General features: G+C 51.4%; 12 protein-coding genes across 12 annotated transcripts; 5 read left to right on the top strand and 7 right to left on the bottom strand.

The window, feature by feature from the left end:
• Positions 1-970: 970 nt before the first annotated feature.
• On the bottom strand, positions 971-1,447 carry HO173_003757 (uncharacterized protein; the record flags this gene model as incomplete). Its single annotated transcript, XM_037305682.1, has 2 exons — positions 971-1,218; positions 1,270-1,447. 2 exons carry the CDS (start codon positions 1,445-1,447, stop codon positions 971-973), a joined length of 426 nt encoding a protein of 141 aa, XP_037167437.1.
• Positions 1,448-1,750: 303 nt separating this feature from the next.
• On the top strand, positions 1,751-2,783 carry HO173_003756 (uncharacterized protein; the record flags this gene model as incomplete). The annotated part of the gene is made up of 2 exons (XM_037305681.1): positions 1,751-2,553; positions 2,606-2,783. 2 exons carry the CDS (start codon positions 1,751-1,753, stop codon positions 2,781-2,783), a joined length of 981 nt encoding a protein of 326 aa, XP_037167436.1.
• A 323-nt stretch (positions 2,784-3,106) lies between these two features.
• Positions 3,107-5,957, bottom strand: HO173_003755 (uncharacterized protein; the record flags this gene model as incomplete). Its single annotated transcript, XM_037305680.1, has 4 exons — positions 3,107-3,648; positions 3,713-4,030; positions 4,100-5,059; positions 5,129-5,957. 4 exons carry the CDS (start codon positions 5,955-5,957, stop codon positions 3,107-3,109), a joined length of 2,649 nt encoding a protein of 882 aa, XP_037167435.1.
• A 594-nt stretch (positions 5,958-6,551) lies between these two features.
• Positions 6,552-8,336, top strand: HO173_003754 (uncharacterized protein; the record flags this gene model as incomplete). The annotated part of the gene is made up of 11 exons (XM_037305679.1): positions 6,552-6,677; positions 6,730-6,929; positions 6,983-7,249; positions 7,300-7,381; positions 7,510-7,536; positions 7,595-7,797; positions 7,854-7,863; positions 7,911-8,041; positions 8,106-8,137; positions 8,189-8,216; positions 8,276-8,336. 11 exons carry the CDS (start codon positions 6,552-6,554, stop codon positions 8,334-8,336), a joined length of 1,167 nt encoding a protein of 388 aa, XP_037167434.1.
• A 194-nt stretch (positions 8,337-8,530) lies between these two features.
• Positions 8,531-9,539, top strand: HO173_003753 (uncharacterized protein; the record flags this gene model as incomplete). The annotated part of the gene is made up of 2 exons (XM_037305678.1): positions 8,531-8,536; positions 8,589-9,539. The coding sequence occupies 2 exons, from the start codon at positions 8,531-8,533 to the stop codon at positions 9,537-9,539; spliced, it is 957 nt and encodes a 318-aa protein (XP_037167433.1).
• Positions 9,540-9,690: 151 nt separating this feature from the next.
• HO173_003752 (uncharacterized protein) lies at positions 9,691-12,431 on the bottom strand (the record flags this gene model as incomplete). The annotated part of the gene is made up of 5 exons (XM_037305677.1): positions 9,691-10,421; positions 10,470-11,939; positions 11,995-12,049; positions 12,136-12,373; positions 12,424-12,431. 5 exons carry the CDS (start codon positions 12,429-12,431, stop codon positions 9,691-9,693), a joined length of 2,502 nt encoding a protein of 833 aa, XP_037167432.1.
• Positions 12,432-12,907: 476 nt separating this feature from the next.
• On the top strand, positions 12,908-13,840 carry HO173_003751 (uncharacterized protein; the record flags this gene model as incomplete). Its single annotated transcript, XM_037305676.1, has 1 exon — positions 12,908-13,840. One exon carries the CDS (start codon positions 12,908-12,910, stop codon positions 13,838-13,840), a length of 933 nt encoding a protein of 310 aa, XP_037167431.1.
• Positions 13,841-14,134: 294 nt separating this feature from the next.
• Positions 14,135-14,616, bottom strand: HO173_003750 (uncharacterized protein; the record flags this gene model as incomplete). Its single annotated transcript, XM_037305675.1, has 2 exons — positions 14,135-14,281; positions 14,386-14,616. 2 exons carry the CDS (start codon positions 14,614-14,616, stop codon positions 14,135-14,137), a joined length of 378 nt encoding a protein of 125 aa, XP_037167430.1.
• A 636-nt stretch (positions 14,617-15,252) lies between these two features.
• HO173_003749 (uncharacterized protein) lies at positions 15,253-15,804 on the top strand (the record flags this gene model as incomplete). Its single annotated transcript, XM_037305674.1, has 1 exon — positions 15,253-15,804. The coding sequence occupies one exon, from the start codon at positions 15,253-15,255 to the stop codon at positions 15,802-15,804; it is 552 nt and encodes a 183-aa protein (XP_037167429.1).
• A 67-nt stretch (positions 15,805-15,871) lies between these two features.
• On the bottom strand, positions 15,872-17,550 carry HO173_003748 (uncharacterized protein; the record flags this gene model as incomplete). Its single annotated transcript, XM_037305673.1, has 2 exons — positions 15,872-16,065; positions 16,122-17,550. The coding sequence occupies 2 exons, from the start codon at positions 17,548-17,550 to the stop codon at positions 15,872-15,874; spliced, it is 1,623 nt and encodes a 540-aa protein (XP_037167428.1).
• A 382-nt stretch (positions 17,551-17,932) lies between these two features.
• On the bottom strand, positions 17,933-19,042 carry HO173_003747 (uncharacterized protein; the record flags this gene model as incomplete). Its single annotated transcript, XM_037305672.1, has 1 exon — positions 17,933-19,042. One exon carries the CDS (start codon positions 19,040-19,042, stop codon positions 17,933-17,935), a length of 1,110 nt encoding a protein of 369 aa, XP_037167427.1.
• A 212-nt stretch (positions 19,043-19,254) lies between these two features.
• On the bottom strand, positions 19,255-20,162 carry HO173_003746 (uncharacterized protein; the record flags this gene model as incomplete). Its single annotated transcript, XM_037305671.1, has 2 exons — positions 19,255-19,859; positions 19,913-20,162. 2 exons carry the CDS (start codon positions 20,160-20,162, stop codon positions 19,255-19,257), a joined length of 855 nt encoding a protein of 284 aa, XP_037167426.1.
• Positions 20,163-20,639: the final 477 nt, after the last annotated feature.

Raw genomic sequence — 20,639 nt, 5'->3', positions numbered from 1 at the left:
GGTACCGAGGAGAGAAGTTCGAGGAGCTGGGAGGATGATTGACGACTGACCCCGGAGCTCCAGTCCAAACTTTTCAATTACCCTAACGCCGTTACCGCCATCCTACGCTTCAGCAATCACAGTACCTACCTGCGCAACCGCTTCAAGTCAGTCCTCCGTGCAAAATGCCTTCAAAATGGCAGCCACCGTTGTTGTTGAACTTCATGGGACATGGTTCGCGAGCTCTAACCATGATGCCTTTGAGTAGGATTGACCAATGCTATTAATTAGGTGGAGGAGACAGGCAATCTCACCCTCGGATTCTTCCGATCCGACGGCGCCGTACTCAAGGCGGAAAAGCAAATGCTGCAGCACGAAGTACCAAACCTCACAGACTTGGTAGGATTCTTCAAAAACACAACGGCCAGGCCTGTAAATGAGCTGTTGAATAGACTCGAGCCTGATCTGGATTTCTGTACCGCATGTTGGAAGGTCTAGAACAGTGATGAGGACAAAGGCACGTTGAATTTAACAAAGTACAGATACTCTATGATTCTTCAGGCGCATCTTATTGACGCTGACAGGAAGTGAGTCATCCGAATGGACCCTGTCAGATTATGTATAAAGACATCGTAGGCCAAGCCGTTCAGGTCTCCCAACTGCATTGCGTCCTCCAACAAGCTCCAGCATGCGCCCTTCGAGTAAGGCTCGATAATCTGTGCCCTGCCTCCAGCACTTTGTCATCTATAAACATCCACCTTAATTGTCGCTTCGCTCCAATCTAGCACTGCCTACTTACAATGTGAATGTTCTAGCATTTTTGTATATCCGTTAAGCCACGGGTACCACATCCCAATTCCTACAGATATATCCACGGCTCAACTGGAAATGCGAATAAATCTCCAAGCTGTGAGCACGGAAAAGATGCTAAGACAATTCATGCTGTAACGCATAAGATACGTACGAAGACTACAAGATCTTTTCGAAGGGTCTAGGTGTAGCCGGCTTGACGTGTGTAATTCTCCATTGCTATCGATATGTACATAAGCATGCATGCAACCACAGCATATGCATCGTGAGGCTCCTCGTAGCCGCTCATCCATTCCTGTCCGAAAGAGCCCCAGTATTCTAACGGTTCTTCTTCGTTTGCCAAACTAAACCTTCTGTCAGCATCCTGCCTAGCCTGTGTTGAACGTAGGATCCTACCCGCAACGCCAAATGGCAATCCAAAGAAGAAGGCTGTCTTCCTGTCAGCGCTGTAACGTCCAATTGAAGATTCTGATGGCTTACCCATCGTTCCCCAGTATCTCAACGCAAAGTATTTCGTCAGAGGATTGAACGGGAGGTTGCTTCGAGGACCTTCAGGATAATGATATGGACTTGAGAGGCGTGCTGCAGAGGTTCGAAAGCCACGGCTGGCGATCATGGACGGTGCCTTGGAGGCGCGGATGGCGGTTCGTGAAAGCATCTGCGTTGTCAATACGTGCATTTGACTACACAGAGCTCATCCTACCATACCTTATTCGTTTGCTGTCTCGATATCGATGGTATGTCGTGATTGCAAGCTTCGTGATTATGAGGTTGGCCGTACTCGCCTTGTAAGGCTTAGCGCGCTGTACCCCAGTTCGAAGATTCCGACCGAGGGGACGCTCAAGGTGAATTTCAAAATTGCACCTTGATTATTATACCGCTGTTTAGGACGGTGAGCAGAGCATTTAGACCGAACTGAAAGCACCTCAATCTGGTGCATATACTCGAACATCAGGTCGCAATGGCCGCCCGCCGCACCCTCACCTCCATTCCCTCGCGTATCACACTCGCTAAACCCAGCTGTCAAACCTCGAAGCATCTTTTCCCCCGGAGAACGCAACACAGCTCCTCCTCGACCTCTGCTTTGGCCTACAAAGCTCTCCACCGCCGCATCAACCCGCTCCCGACACAAGACTCGCTCCCTTCATGGTCCGCCCCGGCTGCTGTATCCTCGATTCTCTACGAAACGCCCCTGCCCTCGGCGTTCGCGCCAAAACGGCACATACTCAATTGCCTCGTGCAAAATGAGCCCGGCGTCCTGTCTCGCGTCTCCGGTATCCTGGCGGCACGGGGGTTCAACATTGACAGCTTGGTCGTCTGCAACACGGAAGTGGAAGATCTGTCCCGCATGACAATCGTGCTGTCCGGCCAGGACGGGGTGGTAGAGCAGGCCCGTCGGCAACTGGAGGATCTGGTCCCCGTGTGGGCGGTGCTGGACTACACGGCCGCGCCCCTCGTCCAGCGGGAACTGCTGCTCGCGAAGATTTCGATCCTGGGCCCGGAGTATTTCGAAGACCTCATGGCTCATCACAGGGAGATGTCCGCGGCGGACGCTTCGAAGCTCGAGGAAATGGCGCAGTCGGCGGATGCGGAGACACCAGGGCAGCAGCGCGGAGGACCCGACGCCGATTATCATCCTAATCGACTGGCGGCCAGTCAGGCGTTGCGACACAAGTATGAGCATTTGGATGCCATCACGCATTTGACGCATCAATTTGGCGGAAAGGTATTGGATATAAGCACCAATAATTGTATTGTTGAGATGTGAGTTTCCCCCACGTCTTTGCCTGCCGATTGCCGCTGACATCGGGTGCAGCTCTGCGAAACCTCCTCGAATAGATGCCTTCATGAAGCTCATCTCGCCCTTTGGCATCTTGGAGTCTGCACGGACTGGCCTGATGGCTTTGCCTCGATCACCATTGGACGGCGGCGTAGAGGAACTTGAGAAGGAGGCTGGTGATGTGGTAGATGCGAGCTCTCTGCCGCCAGGATAGTGGCCGGTAATCTATGTTCGATGCTTTATATCTCGATCTAGCGTCGGCGTTCTCGTAAAACATCCCATGGTACATACTGCATATAACCAGATGTTTGTGTATACACTATTTCCCGCTGTGTATATGTGACATTTCCGATTAACCACGTCCAGAAGAGACGCAAGCGCATTTGCATAAATTTCGTAGACCATTTGCGCCCGTTTCGACGTACTCATGCCTCACATACCTCATCAAAGCGCGACGCCTACCGCCCAACCACTCGACCCCAGACAATAATCGTGTCATGACCTTTCCCTTCGCTGCAATCCGAGCTTCCAAAACAATCACAATCTCACCCCAGCCCCAACACCCCTCCCCATAAACCAGACCCGTTGCTGCCACAACCCAACCCCAATCCCCACGTCCGCCCTCGCATCCAGCTTCAACCTGCCCCCAAGCGCCTGCTTGACAGCTTCGTACCCCACACTCCCCAGGTCCCAGTCGACGGGCAACCTCGGGCTCGTGCTCGCACCGGGCGGCACCTCGAAGGGCAATTCGTACAGGATGGCGCCCACGGCTTCCGTGTGGTTGTAGTAAGCCGTGGCGTTCAGATACGTGATCGTGATGGTGGAACGAGGAAGGGGCGAGAGCAGGGTGAAGGTTGCGGTGGAGGTGATGAGATGGAACGTAGCGTCGTCGATGAACTTTGGGGCGTTGGGGTCCCGGTCGTTGTCACCTTCATCGTCTGGGTCCCGGTTTGGGTTTTTGGGCGGTGTGAGCTTGGGGGTTGGGATGTCGATGGAGAGGGAGGAGAGGGCCTTGCCGAGGTTGGGTTGGTGAGGGATCGTGCCGGCGTGGGTGGCGAGAGTGAGGGATGTATTGAAGCCTGCTCGATTTAGTTATGGGATGAAGGGTGGGGGCAAAGCATAGGTCGAGTTGGGGCTGCTGACCAGATATATACTGTGAGAGGAGCTCTTTTCCTTGAGCTAGTCCCTTCTGTCCACTTGGAGTCAAAGGATCCCAAAGAGCTTCGACGAGAATGTTGTGATTCGGCCCAGGTACGACGGAGACATGTCGAGCGGTTGCATGGCCGATTTCTGTGCCATTGCTTAGCATTTTGATATTCACATACGGTACGATCGCGGAATATTCGGTAGGATTCGTTATGTTGATTTTAGCTTCCAACGAGAGCGTTGACCTCGTGGTTTCCAGAATGCGTAAGGAGCCAACTTGAGGTGAGAATCCTTTCAGGTCTCCACCGGATATTGCTAGATTACAAACCATCAGCTTCCAACGCCGTAATGCTATCATACATGCATGAAAAGTAGGAAACTAACGCTTGACAAAAACCTTTCCCTCAGCCGGAATCTCTCGCACAACAAATTTCCCAAGCGCTGTCTCTGTTTCTACATCCACTTCAGCCTTGACACCCAGCACCACCGGCTTGCCACCGAAAATCAAATCTTCCACAACGTCTGTGAAGACATCATCATCGGTTATCTTCAAAGGAGCGTTCTTGACTGTGGACTGGACGGCTAAACCTGCTTCGATATCGTCGTGTGCCTCAATTCGTGTCGTGTTCGCTTTCTGCCATTTCTTCAGGTCGAGACGGCCGAGCTTCTTTTCATGATAATACACGTCGGCATCTGCACGGACACGGCCAACGTCGATTGGGAAGTTCATTTCTGCCGGCAGACCAACGAGGGCTTTGACAGTTGCAGATATCCTGGGCGAAGCTTCGGGCGTGTTAGGTGTAGCGAACGGATCCGGCAGAGTAAAGTGGACGTCCGCTAAGGAAAAATTGCGAATGAGACTATCAAAGCTCTTCCCCGGGAAGGGAACGGGAACCGTAATACTCTGGATAAGCGCGTTCACCCAGTCAGGTGTATTGCCTGATGCAGAGCTTGAACCTCGAACATAGATAGTTGTCTCATCCCCGCGGATGTACTCGCCGAGAAGAGCGTCTAACGGTGATTTTTGAGTCTGTGGGCACGTGGCGAGGAGTGTTTCAGGTAACTTCTGGATAAACCCGCCAACTTGGACCTCAACATTTTTCTTGGGCTGCAGCTGGATCTCCTCGGTCCTTGCATCTGCAAGCCTTAGGTAAGGTCCGTCCGGAGAACAGCCTTGGACCAAGATATCAAAGCCAAGTGAAGGTACCGCTAATTTGACCGGATACTCATTCTTCAACGCGAGCGAAACATCTACTGTCATACCTCTTTCACCGTTCGGTAGCTTGAGTTCCTGAATATTCAGCTTCGTTATGTTGTATTTGGGTATGGTAGGGAGTTGGTGCTCTATTACTTAACGGTTAGCTCCTGACCTAGCATTGTCGGGCTAAGGGATAAGCTCATCTGAGTACCTACTCCTGAACATGATTGTCTCTGCAAGACTCTGTGTACCCAAACCAAATATGCCGGACTTTAACGGAACGTCTGCAACACCTCTGATGCTCAAATCCCCAATCCTTCCTTCTAACCAATCATTGGCCATTCGCCGTATACCATCCAGGTCTCCAGCTTTAAGGTCGCTCAGGAAATCGAGATGCGTAGTATGGCCATCCCTGATATCTATTACGATCGGGGGCACATCCGCAGTTCCAAGTAAAAGATTCCCATACTCCGGTAAAAAGACCTTGACGTTCGAACGCTTACTTTCCACAGCTCTTGCGATCCATGTCCCGGCACGGCCTAGGTCCCTCACAGGTTTCTTTTGAACTCTTGACCCATCAAGTGTAAAGTCACCCCGTATCCTTGCTCTTACGCCCGTTGATGTGAAGGAGTCTATTGATAGATCTGTAGGCTCAAAGACCATGGCTTCTCTCGCATACTCTTCTACTACCTCTGGAGCGGCAAAACCCAGACAAAGTATAACGATAATCACAAGACCCAGTATTGTCAATGCAATGATTGTTGGCCATCTTCGAGAAGACTTCTCTTTACTCGGTCCCCCATTTTGTAATGATCTTAACGATGAGGCAGCAGCTGAGGGGGATTCGTCATGCGTTGGTGCATCACCGTAATTGCGATTAGTCGCGTCTTGTGGGAGAAGAGGAGTCGACTCCTCTGAGAGATTTGACTGGTTTGAATGTTTTGATTTCGTCGAGGTTTTCGACTTCTGGGATGGAGGTCTCTCGGATCTTGATTGTTCGGCGCCTGCTTCGCCAAGGAGGGGTGAGGCAGGATGGTCAGACATTATGACTCTGAACGGTCATCAGTCCGGGCTGATGGCAGGTGAATGGCAGCTCAGATAAGGGTTTGTTAGGTGACAGTGGTGAGGAATACAGACTGTTGGCGCTTAGAGCCCCTCAGCACACCAAAAAAAAAAAAATTTTTTTTTTTTTTTCTCCGCAATTTCTATCAATACACACAGACCCCCATTACCCTACCGACGGATTATCATACACGATAATAAAAAAACAATATAAAAAATACATAATACCCAAAAACTAAAAAAAATTATTTTTTTTTCAGTGCCTCAGGTTGCTAAGATACTTTACATATCGCGGGCGGCTCCGCAGCTTGATGACGAACTTCCTCGTTCCCCAGATTTAGATTCTCGTAAATAAGAAGTCTTGGCACGGACATTTATTTTTTGACCCTCTGAAGCTTCTCACATTATTCTAATATCTCCAATATCTTCCCCCAAGTGCACTCAATTGGCCATCACTTTTATCTTGCAGCTGTATGAGAATAACCACTTTACAATTGAAGTGTTTGCCAATTGACAGGCTTCCTCTGCCTTTCTATATCCGCCATCAGGCTTTGCAAAGCTAGTGGGCAGCTCTCCATGATGGCCCCGTTGCGGCCCCGATATCTTCGAAGTTCTCTTAAGAAGTTACAACAAAGGGCATACTCGTCACCAGCTTCTCCTCCCACTTCTCCGTTTGCCCCTCGCCATCTACTCTCCATCGCTGTAATGATCTTCGCACCAACATTGAGAAAGACAGACGCTAATGCTGTCCCAGGATCTTACTTCCGCTGAACTCACGAGCCTGGTACGCAATGCCGAGAGCCATAAAAGAGCGGTCAAATCTGGGTCCGTTCCGGCATCGTTGTTTGGAGCATTGACGGGCAAGACCGTCGCTATGACCTTCAATAAAAGAAGTACAAGAACTCGTGTAAGCACCGAAGCCGCCGTGGCTACGTTAGGAGGTCATCCCATGTTGTAAGTATCTGTTGGCATCTGTCAGAGATATGATTTGACTTGTTATCACGAAGTCTCGGGAAAGATGATATACAATTAGGGGTACCGTCTCACACCTATCGAAAACACCAACTGCAAACCCATGGTCGACCAGATCTGACTGTAATGCAGGTAAATGAGTCATTGTACGATACGAGTACCGTCATAAGTTCCATGGTCGCTGCTTGGGTAATGAGATGCGGACCCCATTCCGATATCGTACAAGTTTCAAAGACTTCTTCAGTCCCTATTATCAACGCTCTGTCGGACGATTTTCACCCTATGCAGACTGTCGCAGACTTGTAGGGGTAGACCCTATCTTCTTGAGAGTCGTATTTTGAGCTTTGCTTAGTTTAACAATTAAGGAGGCGTTCTCTTCGAGTCGAACACCGCAAAGATCAACGACACCCGGTCTTGGACTGGAAGGCCTGAAGGTATGCATGTTGGGAGTAGTTTTTTGCTATTCAGTACCAAAGTCTGATCGCAACTCTTCACTTTCCTAACCTTTCGAGACTCGAGCTTATTCTCAAAAGAGAATATACTGACTCTATATTTTTGATAGATAGCATGGGTGGGTGATGCCAATAACGTCAGTCACAATTCGCCCACGTACGAACAGGAGACTTGGGAAATTTGACTGGACACAGGTGTTATTCGACCTCGCTATAGCAGCGCTCAAACTCGGAGTCGACTTATCCGTCGCCACTCCCAAGGGTTATGAGATCCCACAGAGAATGAAGGAAATAATACAAGAGTCTGGAAAAGATGCACGGTTACAGGGAAAGCTCACGGAGACAAATCTACCTGAAGAAGCTGTAAAGGACGCTGATATCCTGGTGACCGATACGTGGTGAGTGTGAAAAATGGTGGTTTGAAAAATCAATGCTGACTTCGAAATCTACCTAGGGTGTCAATGGTAAATCAAACCCATATTTCGAATGACTATGGACTAACGCCTTTCAGGGTCAAGAAGCAGAGGCGAAGAAGAAGATCAAGGCTTTTGAAGGCTTCCAAATCACGAACGCTCTGGCGGAGAGGGGAGGTGCAAAGCCAGGTTGGAAGTTTATGCATTGCTTACCTCGACATCCGGAGGAGTAAGTCATCCTTTTGACTCCGTTGGTAATGTCAAAAAGGAATGCTGACTTGGCGAATCACCAGAGTGGCCGATGAAGTTTTTTACAGTCCCAGAAGTATGTGCTGCTGCTCCATGAAATGATTACTTGGACTGATTATCTTTCTAGGCTTGGTCTTTCCTGAAGCAGAAAATCGGTAGGCACCTATGACCCAAATCTTGTATAGAAAAGACATGCTGACTTTGTCGATCCAAGATTGTGGGCCGCTATTTCGATACTCGAGGGATTCGTGATGAACAAAGGCAAGATAGTATAGGATTGCGACGGGAATCATGTAAACGACGAAAGGTCGATCATTTGAATAACATTCTAGAATTCCTCGCAGAAAATGTAGTTAGAAGTAAACATCAAAACCCTAAGCGTCTGACTAGCGCCGAAAATCAACTCCACCAGTCGTTCCCGACATCCCTCCTTCAACATTGAACGGTGCCCTCCCACACACAAACCACCATGGATGTAAGTCACTTCATCCTCATAACCCGTGAAACCCACTAACCCTCCTCCCCAGCGACCCAACCGCTCGCACCCAACCCTCGGCCCCCTCACAACCCTCCCCACCTCCCCCCACGCCTCTCCATCCTACCTCTACCCCTCAGCCTCCATCCCAACAACCCCCTCCCTCCTCTCCCGCCCCTCCTCCCAAACCCGCCTCCGCCCCACCCGCTCCACCCCGACCGCCGTCCCCGCCTCCGCCTCCGCCCCCGCCCGGAAAAAGACCCGCACCGTCCGCAACCCCGACGACACGCCGGACGACTGGGTCACGCGCACGGCGTCGGCCCTCACCCTCACGCGACTCGAAGAGAAGGGACAGGCGTGGCTCGCGGCGAGGAGTTCGAGCACGAGCTTGACGGGTGGCGAGGTCGGGGATGATGAGTATGATGCCCACTCTCCCGAATGGAGTCTGTCGCGGGTGCAGTCGGCGAGGGGATCGAGTGCGAAGTTGCGAGGGCTCTCGAGGGCGCAGTCGAGGGTTCAGTCGAGGGTTCAGTCGAGGAGGGGTAGTGTTGGGCGGGGGGACGGGGTGAGAGGAGAGGAGGAGGAGGAGGAGGAGGAGGAGGAAGAAGAGGTTGGGCCGGATTTTGTGAATGCGGAGGAGGGAGAAGAGGAGGGGGAGGAAGTCGACGAGGGGGAGATGAAGAGGGTTGTCATGGGGAGGGTTGGCGGGTGGGTGGACTGGGCCGTGGGATGGATGGAGTTTAGAGGTGAAGGGGAGGAGGAAGGGGATGCGGATGAGGTTGACGGAGCTGCGGGGGGAGAAGATGACGGTGGAGAAGGCATTGTGAGGGGCGAGCTGGATCCGGTCGAGTTGCAAAGGCGATTGCGGAGGAAGAAAAGGAAGGATGATGAAGCGGACACTGGTGGTGAGGGTACGAATATTATGGGCTCCGCTCCTGAGCAAGCAGGGGTTTGGAGTGATGCCAAATGGTTGCTTGGCGTGGCTACGAAGGTGGCTTTATGAATGGAAGTTTGGAGAGGCAGGGATGCTCAGGGACAAAGTCAACACATTGGACAGGTCGATTGAGATGCCTAGAATCACCACATGAACGTGCTTTTCCAAGATTCGCCGATTCTTCCTTTCGAAGTATGTATATATACATGGTTACAGCCCATCACCCAAACCGCAACCCTTGATTTGCGTCCCACTGTCCACCTTTCGCTCTAGTATTCGGATACGCAGGATTATGCACAGTACCGTTCGCCGGTGGCTGTTGCGGTGTAGTAACACCCCCAAACTTGATTCCCATTTCCGGATTCCACATTCCTGGTGCAGGAGCAGTCGGAGGCTGCACGGCAGCTCTGGTGGGCGTAGGAGCTGTCAATGGCTCTGACGAAAGCCCTTTGGCGCTATAATGTGACCGCAGCGATTCACGTTGCTTCTGTTCTTGAAGAGAAGTCGCTTGGGAAAGGTTGAGGGCGGACATTGCATTGGACAGCTCTGATTCGAGCTGTCCTGCTTCGATTCGTCTCTGGTATGCGAAGTTCTTGCATTCGTCTCGAAATCTGTTTACGATCTTTGCGAGATCGTTGTAGAATTTCCGACCAGTGTTTAAGTTGGAAATGATCTCCTTGTACTTGACGTACGCATTCTCGAGTCTCTGTAACGCTTGCTCCCGCTCCCTGGTCGAAGTGTCGCCTTTTCTCGCGTTCGCAAATGCTGTATTGCTCTGCCTGAGCTGGGATAAAATCTGATCTTGCTCTTCTTTCTCTTTAGCAATCGACTTTTGATCTCCCTCATACCTCTCTAGACGCTCCTCGAATAAATTTTCGAATTGAGCAGGCTCAATCTTTTGCATCGGAAACTCCCGCTCAAGACGAGCTGTCTCTGCTAGAATCACTTGGTCTGCATTCGTTAGCCAATATGCCATGCTTAGTTCTGGTGAATGCTTACTTATATCGTCCTGCTTGGCTTTGTCGCGCATTTTCTCGATTTGTCTTTTTCGCCTACTCTCAAGCCGGCTGACCTCGTTCAACATGTTCCTCAAGTCTCCGGCGGCGTGTTGAACGTTGGGCGGCATCACTGCCCGCCTACTACTGGGCACATACTCCTCGATATCCCGATCGCTGCCGGAAAGCACATTCAGGACCTTTTCGCACTCTTTAAGCTTAGTTGTGACGAGCTCGTCGCTGCTCGCAGCAGACTTAAGATATCCATCGATCTCAGAAACCTGTGCATACAACTTGTCGGCAGCTTGTTGTGAAGGTTGACGGCTCCACCGGTCTGTTCCGTGTTTGAGCTTTGCACGGTCATCCTCAACTGCCTCAGATCGCAGAAGATCAACACCTTCTTTATAGATGGTTGTATCATTTGCTTTGAGCTTGCTGGTCTCGTGCATCGATCGCCGAAGACGGTGAAGGCCATCCTGCTGACGGATCTCTTCTGCATGTGTAGTCAGTGATGGTGGTAGTCCCAAGGGCTTTTCGAGTGCTTGAAGTGATCCTGGAAGGTTCAGAGATTGCAATAGGTCTTTAAGCTGGTTGGTCAAGCCTTCCAACTCATCAATGATTGAGACATTGACAAGTCGGTTCTTGCGCTCCTCATAAATACTTGCGGCAATGTGGACGGCGTATGGTACTAATTTGGCAAACAATGGTTGACCGTAAATACCGCCTTCGCCGAGAGTCGACGACGGGTCAGAGACTTCTTGTGGCACCCTTGCAGTGGCCATGCCTGCGCGATCAAGTGTCTTCAGTTCTGATTTCGGAGGTACAGGCATCAAGTAGATTACATCATTGTCCTTCTCCGCTCTCTTTAGGTCTTCCGATACTCGAGACTTCAGGCCATTGAGATCTCCGAGTACGATTCTGTTAATCCACCTCGACTCTTTCAGTGCTTCATTGGCGCAGGTCAAACTGTCCCTGAGGCGCGCAACTTCTTCCCCATAATTCTGCTTGTCTAAGCAGTCTCGTGACGCCCTGTATTGTGCCGCAGCTGCAAAATGATGCTGCTTCGCCGTCATGTGATGTATCCATTCGGTGCTGATGATGTCTGACTTCGTCCCGTACTCCGCGGCTTGGTCGTAGAAGTCGGACACTTTTGCTGCCAATTTCGCAATTAGACCGTCCTTCAATCCGTCCTTTACGGCTTTGGACCAGAAGCATTCCTGGGCCTGGGCAAGAAGTAGCTGCTGGATACTCTCCAGTGTCATGGTATCCATGTCTTCTGGAGGCGAGGATCGCATGTCTGGTATGATGACGGTCTTTATGTGGGATATCACCCCTGCGGCTTGACAAAAGTAATTGCATGCTGACTTGAGCCCGTCGCTTGTACTTCGGTTCAGGGACACGGCGAGCTGGGAATAGAGAGAGGCAAGGTTAAATAAGACGTTTACAAGCTCGAATCGGAGGTTATTTTGCGATACTGTAGAAAAAGTTAGCCACATGTCTTGTATCCGGGTGTGGAACGGTTGACGTACTCGGTCTTTGAGTATTGAAACCCAGGGCAGGATACCATGAAAAGTCGGCGCCAATCTAAGCAGCCTCGTATTAGAGATTCAATTCTTCGCCTAATGTCCTTCAATTCCTGCATAGGCTCTTATCTTTTGGAGCCTACTCACATCAATAGGAAACTTTCCCCCCATCCAGACCAGTTGCGCCGCATAAGCTGTCAGCTTTCTGATGCCGCTGGTATGTGCCTCGAGTGAGTTGACGGCGTCCGCTCGCAGTTTGTCTATAGCATCCATATCTCGTACGAACATATCCGGGTGCTGATCATACTTGGTCGAGATATACTGCCGTATTGAAGCAGACAGCGAGACTGGGTGTGTTCTTCGAAACGGGAGGAAGACAATATTACTGTGCGCATCTATTAGCAGGAGCTCCAGTTTGGCGAAGCAACTACTTACGAAGCCATTTTGAAGCTTGCAGAGAGACGAGGTTGAGGGTAATCTGTGCAGGATGTTGAAGAATGTGGGGTGGCTGGTGGGGTGGCTCGGGCTCGGATTTTGTCGCCGCGGCTCCGCCGCGTGGAAGAAAGCATTGAACGCTCTCCTGGAAAAGACGGGTGTTGCAACGGATGCAGTCGCAACACAAATCTTGAAATATGGACTCTACAGCCGTGTTTAGCTAGAGTGAAGGGTAGGACCTCTCCGAGTGCGTACATAAATGGGAAAAGTACATGGTATAATTTTGATGAAGAGGGCAATTCTCTGGTAAAAGGTGGAAAAAAAATTTTTTTAAGTGTTTCCCCCATCTAAATAAAAGGTGGTCCTCTATTACCATTGTGTCCTGCTCGATCACATCAGAAATTCCCTGATTCAGAGCCTGTTGTCGTACTTGCTCGTCAAACCCGACAGTACCAGCCCCGTGATTCGATCTCTCATTGACATCATGCCTTCAGCATTGCTCGATAACTTGTTGCTACATGGTAAACAACTAGTCCCCGCTTTTCTCTATGGTACTGCGTGGAAGAAGGAAAAGACAGCAGACCTAGTCTATCTGGCATTATGCTCTGGTTTTAGAGGCATTGACACCGCAGCCCAACCGAAGCATTACAGAGAGGATCTTGTCGGCCAAGGCATCCGTCGAGCATTGAGCGAAGACAGGATCTCACGAGATGATCTCTTCATTCAGACCAAATTCACCTCGGTCAATGGGCAGGATCCCAATAGAATGCCATACGATCCCACTGCAAGCATATCAGAACAAGTCCACGCCTCTATTAGGTCATCACTTAGGAATATGCGCCCCTTAGCGGAAGAGTCGAGTTCAGAGTCTACATATCTCGACTGTTTGGTGCTGCACAGTCCGTTGCCCACAATGGCGCAAACCCTCGAAGCCTGGCGGGCAGCCGAAACTTACGTTCCCCACAAAATTCGCTACCTGGGAATATCCAATGTCTCGCAGGGTATACTCGAGCAGCTCTACGATGCAGCCGACTTCAAACCGGCCATAGTTCAAAATCGTTTCCACTCTAGCACACGCTTTGATGCCAGTGTCCGTTCTTTCTGTGCCGAACAGTCCGTTGTCTATCAGTCTATCTGGACGTTGTCAGCCAATCCAAAGATTGTTCGTGGCCCAGAAGTTGGGCTTGTGGCCGATAAAGTAGGACTGACTCACTATGAGGCTATGTACAGTTTGGTTCTGGCTTTAGACAATGTTATTATACTCAACGGCACGACAAATGCGAAACACATGGTCGGCGATCTTTCATGTGCTCAAAGAACACGGGAATGGGCCTCAGCAAATCCGAAAGATTGGGCGAAATACCTGGATAGGTTCAAGATGCTGCTTGAAGAGACCAGCAAATGGAATGGATCTTGACTTTCAAATCGTGATATGGATCATGATATCGGGCATGATCAGGTCGAAGACCAATTTGTTCAAGATACTGCTTGAAGACATCAACGTTTTGAAAAGTCTTTTGAGTTTCAAAACCCTGATCTGAATCATAATGTTAGGTACGATTCCAGGCCAAATGTATCCTTGTTTGGACTTGCCCCTTCACATGCAGCCAAAAATCACTCAACCAACCGCGTCCATCACGAACGGACTCCTCGATTTTAAGTTGGTTCTTGTTGGGCTTTTCTCCTTGCATAGTCCAGCCCTTATATAATGCTACATCCATCCTGCTTTCATATTCTCCGGCTTGGCCTTCATCCATTCAGCAGGCATCCTGTTGAAGAATTTCAACTCCCTGGGTTTGATCCACAGAGACTCTGTCGCTTCCACGTATGGTTTATAATACGCCTTTGTCAATTGTTCCTATTCAGCACGCAGGTCTGTTAGCAGACCGATATCTTGGATTCTTTCTACAGCACGCACTGGGCAATCTCAGAGCAATCGAACTTTTGGCTGCGGAACTTTACCTTCCTGAACCACTCCTCATCCTTACTCCAATTTTCCACAAACCGAAAGTGCCCGGGATTGTCCGCATCATGGAAGACCTCGAAGAAGGTACATTCTGGCTCCGCAGTCACAGCATCGAAGCAGATCTTAAAGGCGGCGAGGAACTTGTCGACGTTCTCAGGAGCGACAGTGATGTTAACATGAAGGCTGATGCCATGAAATGCGTGCGAGTCTTGGATGTGGGTCGACATGATGCCCGAATGCCCGCGGAATAGTGATAAGAATGATTCAGGACCACGAGGGTTGGGTAAGAACTATTGGGGATCAAAGCAGACGAGCGCTTTATACAGGCACAAATCTATTCTTTGCCTGTCGGATGACGAAGATACTCCCGTTCATCCAACGGTGATTGTATAAGCAGACAAGCAGCATCGAAGCTAGCTTACCTAACGCTTTACCTCTTCGCCTTGGAGCACAAATAATCAGCGGAAAAAATCCGCACTCTCAGGCATTTGTTCTCAATCCAACCAAGCCAGCCTTCCAAACGCGCAGTCGGCCAATTTCCACGATCGGGAAAAGCACGTCGCTCTGTGACTGTGCCGCTTGCTGGCAGCTTCGTAGCGCTGACTGAGCAAAAGTCCGGAGCGGGGCACCTCCGATGCCTTCATTTCATTTCCCCGACTCCGCTACGCTTCACCCAAAACAGCCCGTGTATGAACCGAAGTAGTTAACCAGGCCGCCGCTCGCAATGACATAAAGTACGGCATCACCCTTTTCGCCTGGCTACCAAAAAGAATTCCAATCCCTCGAAATCACAAATACAAGATTCTACTACTGCCTTCAACCCCCGGCCCGATCCCACCTACTCGTAACTCAACCCAGCAAAAATGTCGCAATTCTGGCCCCACACCCCCTACGCCGAAGACCAACCCCACTCCACCGCCATCCTGACCACGCACGTCCTCTACCGCGGTTTCCAAACCGGCGCCATCGTCGGCCCCGTCGTGGGAGCGGCGCGCTCTTACGCCCTCCCCTTCATCTTCCCAAAGACATCCCTCGCGGCGCCGACGCCCCTCCTGCCCACGTTGCTCCGCGCGGCCGGTACGGGCGGCGTCTGGGGAGTGGGGGCGCTGGCCGTGACGTTGCCGGTCCGGATGTGGGGGCGGGAGGACATCGAGTGGAGGGATCGGGCGTGGAGGTTGTTGGAGAATAGGGGGCAGGTGGAGGTGGATGATTGGGGGTTGGTGGGCACGGCGCTGGGCGGGTTGGGGCTGCTGGTTGGGAGGGCGGGGGCGAGGGGTCTGTCGTGGAGGATGGCGGTGGGGGGGTTGGGGATGGGAAGTTCGGCCGGGGTGGTGGGGTATATGGTCTGGAGACATGGCATCAATGGGGGGAAATGGGAAGAGGCCGTGCCGGACATCGAAGGGGTCACGACGTGAGCGGATGACGCTTCAGGGGTACTGTGCTGAGCCGAACCGAACCGAACGTCTGTGGGGTATCTATAATCTATCTGGATGCCAAACGCTGTATTTCCATGAGTTTCCCCAGCTGCTCCACCCACTTCGCCGCAAACACCTCCTCTGTGAAGCGCTTGCTCGAGGCTCGAGCCCGCTTTCGCATGGCCGACGTCGCTTCTTCCGACATCGAAAGCGCTTCCGCGAAGCGATGTGCGTACTCGGACTCTGTACTTGCGTGGTAGCCTGCCGCAAAGGTTAGCAAAGACGGGCTCATCCAGATGATAGACGACTTGATTTACCGGTAGCTCCCCCGTCAAAGTCAACGACGATGTCGGCCTTCGGCCCTCCACTGTCATTGACCACGCAGATCAGTCCCGCTGCTTGATACTCCACGACACCGATACCGAAATGTTCGTTCCACATTCCGTTGACTCCCACCCAGCTTTTCCGTAGCCAGTCGAGGACTTCGGGCCATGATGCGTCACAGACGAACTGGGTGTCGTCCTCAATCTTCAGCTCGTGTGCGAGCAAGCGAAGCTGGTAGACCCTCTTGGCATCGTCACTGTCTCGCACGGAACCAATGAGGACCAGCTTTGCGCCGTTCATCCCTGGCTTTGTGGGTGAATGGAGCATCTTTGAGAACGAACGGAGGATGAGGTCGTGATTCTTTTCGGGTCGGAACTGGGCGACATAAAGCAGTGATTTCTGCCTCGAAACGGCTTTGGGCCCTTCAAGTTCAATGGCTTCTTCTAGCTCTTCTACGGCGACAGGGGGGAAGAGAACTTCGACTGCATGGACCTTTCGGCGCTTTGCACGATATGGTCCCCATAACGATTTAATGTGGGCTTGCGTCCATGAAGAATTAGTCATAACAATGTCCACGTCACTGCCGGATCTGCTGTAGAGATGGGCGTAAGCCTGCCAATACTTGCGCTTGCCAAAGCCTCTGATGCCCTTCCCTGTGCCCGCGTTGACTCCTTTTCCTATCTCGGCGTTGAGAGAGCTGAGCATGTCTGTAGAAATCGTTGGATAGTGTACGTAGGCTCCTGTTGGTATGTTTGGGAAGAAAAACTTGCTCAATGCGAGTGTGAAGGAGTAGCCCATTGTGTCAATGAAGATGTCAGGAACGACGAGAGAGAACGCATCATAGCCCATAATGAGAGAGCCGAGGCTTTGACCGAGGAGGGTGAAATGAGGCCAGGTGCTGCTGAGAACCCATGAGCGAGTCTGCAGGTAGAGAAAGACGACCGTAGGAGGATGAAGGCGAATGTTGAAGCGGTTCTCTACCCTGTTAAGGATGGTAGATTTCGTTGCGTCATGATCCCCAGTATAGACGACGCAGACGGCGTTCGGCCAGCGTTTCTGCGTAGCTTTAATGGCTGCCCAGAGGACCCGTTCACCTCCGCCTCCAGCATTGCAGAATGGGTGGAGGAAGCCGACAGTTCCATCCCAGTCTTCTGGTGCCTGTCCACCATTTGTGGCTGATCCACCAGGCTGACTCTCGACTTCCACCCAGTCTGGGTCTTCCGATTTTACCGAGACGCGCTCTTTCTCATGGTGGTCCTCCTCTTCACTCTTGGCCTTGGCTAGGGTGGTTCTCCTGCGTGCCTTCGTTCTTCGTATCAAATACCACCCAGCTGCTCTTCCAGCAAGACGGAAGAGCCACGTGCTGAAGTACAAAGCGGCAATGAGTAGAGGCACGACTCCTGCAGAGTTCAGCAGGCCCATGGTGAAGCGAATATCCTTTGTCAGACTGTAGCTTTTGCAGTCATCGATGCGGAGTGTATCACATATTGCTCAGGCAAAGGGACCATATGATCTAAACGCGTCAGTTCTGTTTCGAAAAGGGGAAACGTCATGGAAGATGATGTTGGCCTTTAAATCTTTTTCTGTTATTGGACTGGTCAGCATGTCATCTCGCTGCGGGAGCGGCCCCGGCCCGTCTTTTCCGTCAATTCTAAGGTACCTTAGTGGTGCCCCCAAGGTACCTTAGTTCCTCCCAAAGACAGAACATCAGCCAGTATCCTCTGAATTACATCGGAGTCTCTTAGATGACTATGTTTGTAGAGAGGTCACTAACTGTTACTGTCCCCTATAGAAGATGTCTCCGCTATCTACGCAACCCTGAAAGACTCGCACTTTCATCCCCATACCACTTCCTCACAGCCTCCCTCACCACCACCCTCAGCGCATCTCTCCCCCCACATCCCGCAAAACTCTCCACAAGCACCTCCTCCATCCCCCCCGCATCAACAAGCCTCACCCCTCTCTCGCGCACCAGCTCAAGCTCCTCCTCTGTTGGAAAGGTGTAGTATCGACTCTTGGCTTCATCTTGCTCGATAGCAGGCATATTCTTGCCCCTTGCGAGATTACCAACAGCATCCAACACCATCTCCACCCCAATCGGGTACATATCGTTCATGTAATGCAACATGGATTTCGCGTAGTCGATTGGAGCGGTGCGTATGTCGAGGACCGGGCCTGAGTTGTATGAAGAGCTTACATGGTGAAGGCTGTAGCCGAAGCTGGGTTCCTTGTTGGTCATCGCGCGGATAGCGGTCATTGCACCTCGATACGTGCCTGGATGGAGATTCAGCAGCGCGCGAGGAGCGGCGAAGTGATTGATGATATCCTTGCCGAAGCGTTGGTGGCAGCACGGGGAGAAACCTGCGTCGATGTGGTGTTTCCTGAGAACGTCTAGAAAGAGTGGACCGTTTACGCTCTTCACTCGTTGTACCAATATTCCGTATTGCGCTCTGGTCTGATCCACAGTTAGGCATGCAGCTCCGTCCGAGGGTGCGGATCCGAGAAATGGAATGATCTGGTCTTGCAGGAGCTGCCTTTCAAAGAATCCGAGTTCGCGTAAGCCGAGAGACGCCGCTTTCTTGTTCACTTTGTCCGCAGAAAGAAAGATAAAAGGGGTGTGGCCTTGGGCGATAAGGCGCGGGACGAGCTTGCTGAGCATGAGGTGCGGATAGAGGTCGCTGCCTACGAAGAAAGCGAGGTGGAGGGGACGACGAGGGGGTGAGGTGGTGCTAGAGTCGGCGATGCGAGATGCGTGGGTGGCGATGCGGTCGATCGAGTTGGTGTAGAAGTGCGTGCCGCGTGTCATGGAACCGATTACATGGATACTCTTGCTGACTAAGAGGGTTGCGAAATTGACTGAGATACCGCCGGCGGGGTGGGGGGTGAGGATGCGTTTGATTAGGAGACGCTTCATTAGGGGTGACTCGATCGAAGATGGATTGTATTCTTGGCCGGCTGCCTCGATGAAGTACTTTGACTGAAGATTTTCGAACTTGGCATGAGGACCAAACACTTAGCCTGTGCTTCTGGCGAGCCCTCCTCTTCACTTGCACGATACACCACACTGATAGACGTTGTCACACAGCGCCTCAATCTGTCTGGATTCGCAAAAGCTACACACGAGGGTCAAAATTGTCTTGAGCCGAGCTCGATTAGTGCTGTTTCCCCGGGCAATTCATGACACTGATGACTTTCTCCAGGAGCTTCGTGGATTTGATCTGCGTAGTAATTTGATTCATTCGGAGGAGGGTATGATTTGGGAGGATTTTCCATGTCGGGAAACTGGGATAGTGGCACACCAGAACTCGTACCGCGTGAAGAAGATTGTCTTTGCTTGACCGACTTTAGGCCGATCCATATTCCTGCGATGAGAACCAAAGGGATACCGATTCCCACTCCCACGCCGAGGCCAACTTTGACGATCTCTGTGCTAGAGCTGGCATTGGAAGGAGACGCAAAGGCAGTATCTGAGCTCCTTTGGGGAGGCGTACTCGAAGATGAACTTGCGATCATGCTGGTTGTCAAGGAGGTCGATGATGTAAAGGCGGTCGACGAACTTGAGCTTGACGAGCTTTGAGCCTGGTTGGTGATGATGAAATAGTTAGACTTGAACCCTTGTGGATTCCCCGGGTTGAGCCATAGGAAGTAGAGAGGCGAGAAGCTTAGGTTCGAATTGTAAATCTGGACCTGCCAGTCGAAAGATTGCTGCCCAGTCCCACCGCCTTCGACGTCTGGACGCAACATTAGCAAACGCGAGCGTTGGGATGTTCTCCAACTCACGTACTGTAAATCGTCTGAAGCGGTAGCCCAGAAGCCGGGTTAATGCTTTGCTGGAACAAGGCAATATAATAAGATGAGTTGATGGTTGTGGACCATTGGATCTTCTGAGTAGATCCAAGTGTCCACGATGAGTTTGCAACAAAATTGTTGCTTGGCCCGGGTGCAGTGGGGAGAATGAACAGATTGGAGGAGTCGTCTCCAACATTGACGCGTGCAAAGCTGAGGACAATGGCACACAGAGATGCCAACCACATGGCGGTCATCTAGGTATAAAGAGCGATCCGCAAATGCTAGCGAGACAGCGCTGCGATTTGCACAAGGTAGGGACGAATACAACCTGAGTGTCCAAGAATTTAGTGAGCACGAGGAAGCTGGGTACGGTATATGCAAAATGGCTGAGCGCCGTTCGAATGCCATGGCAGTGTTGCGTTCATCGTTGGCGCCCCGTCGCATTCAGGGTGCGCAGCCGGTCAGGTAACAGTGAAACACGGCAACCGCAGCGGAGGGAGAGGCACTATCAATATGCACACTGGTTTCAGCAACAGTTTCTGGTTTCTGCCAGAGAGGAAGCAAGGAGGCCTATCAGACTATGAGGGATCGCTGCCGCCGCCATTCAGGTTCATTAGTCGTACGCCGCGCCTGTGCCCGAGCCTCCTTGAACTTTGCCATTTGTCAAATTGATGTAGTCTGACCCGCAACTACCAAAGCGGAGACAGGATACTGCCATGGGT

Source organism: Letharia columbiana, assembly GCF_014066305.1.
Source record: "Letharia columbiana isolate WasteWater2 chromosome Unknown Sc0000009_s1, whole genome shotgun sequence".
In the NCBI taxonomy this organism is placed as follows: Eukaryota; Fungi; Ascomycota; class Lecanoromycetes; order Lecanorales; family Parmeliaceae; genus Letharia; species Letharia columbiana.
Note: the sequence above shows the minus strand (reverse complement) of the source record. Positions and strands in the feature narration are given on the sequence as shown.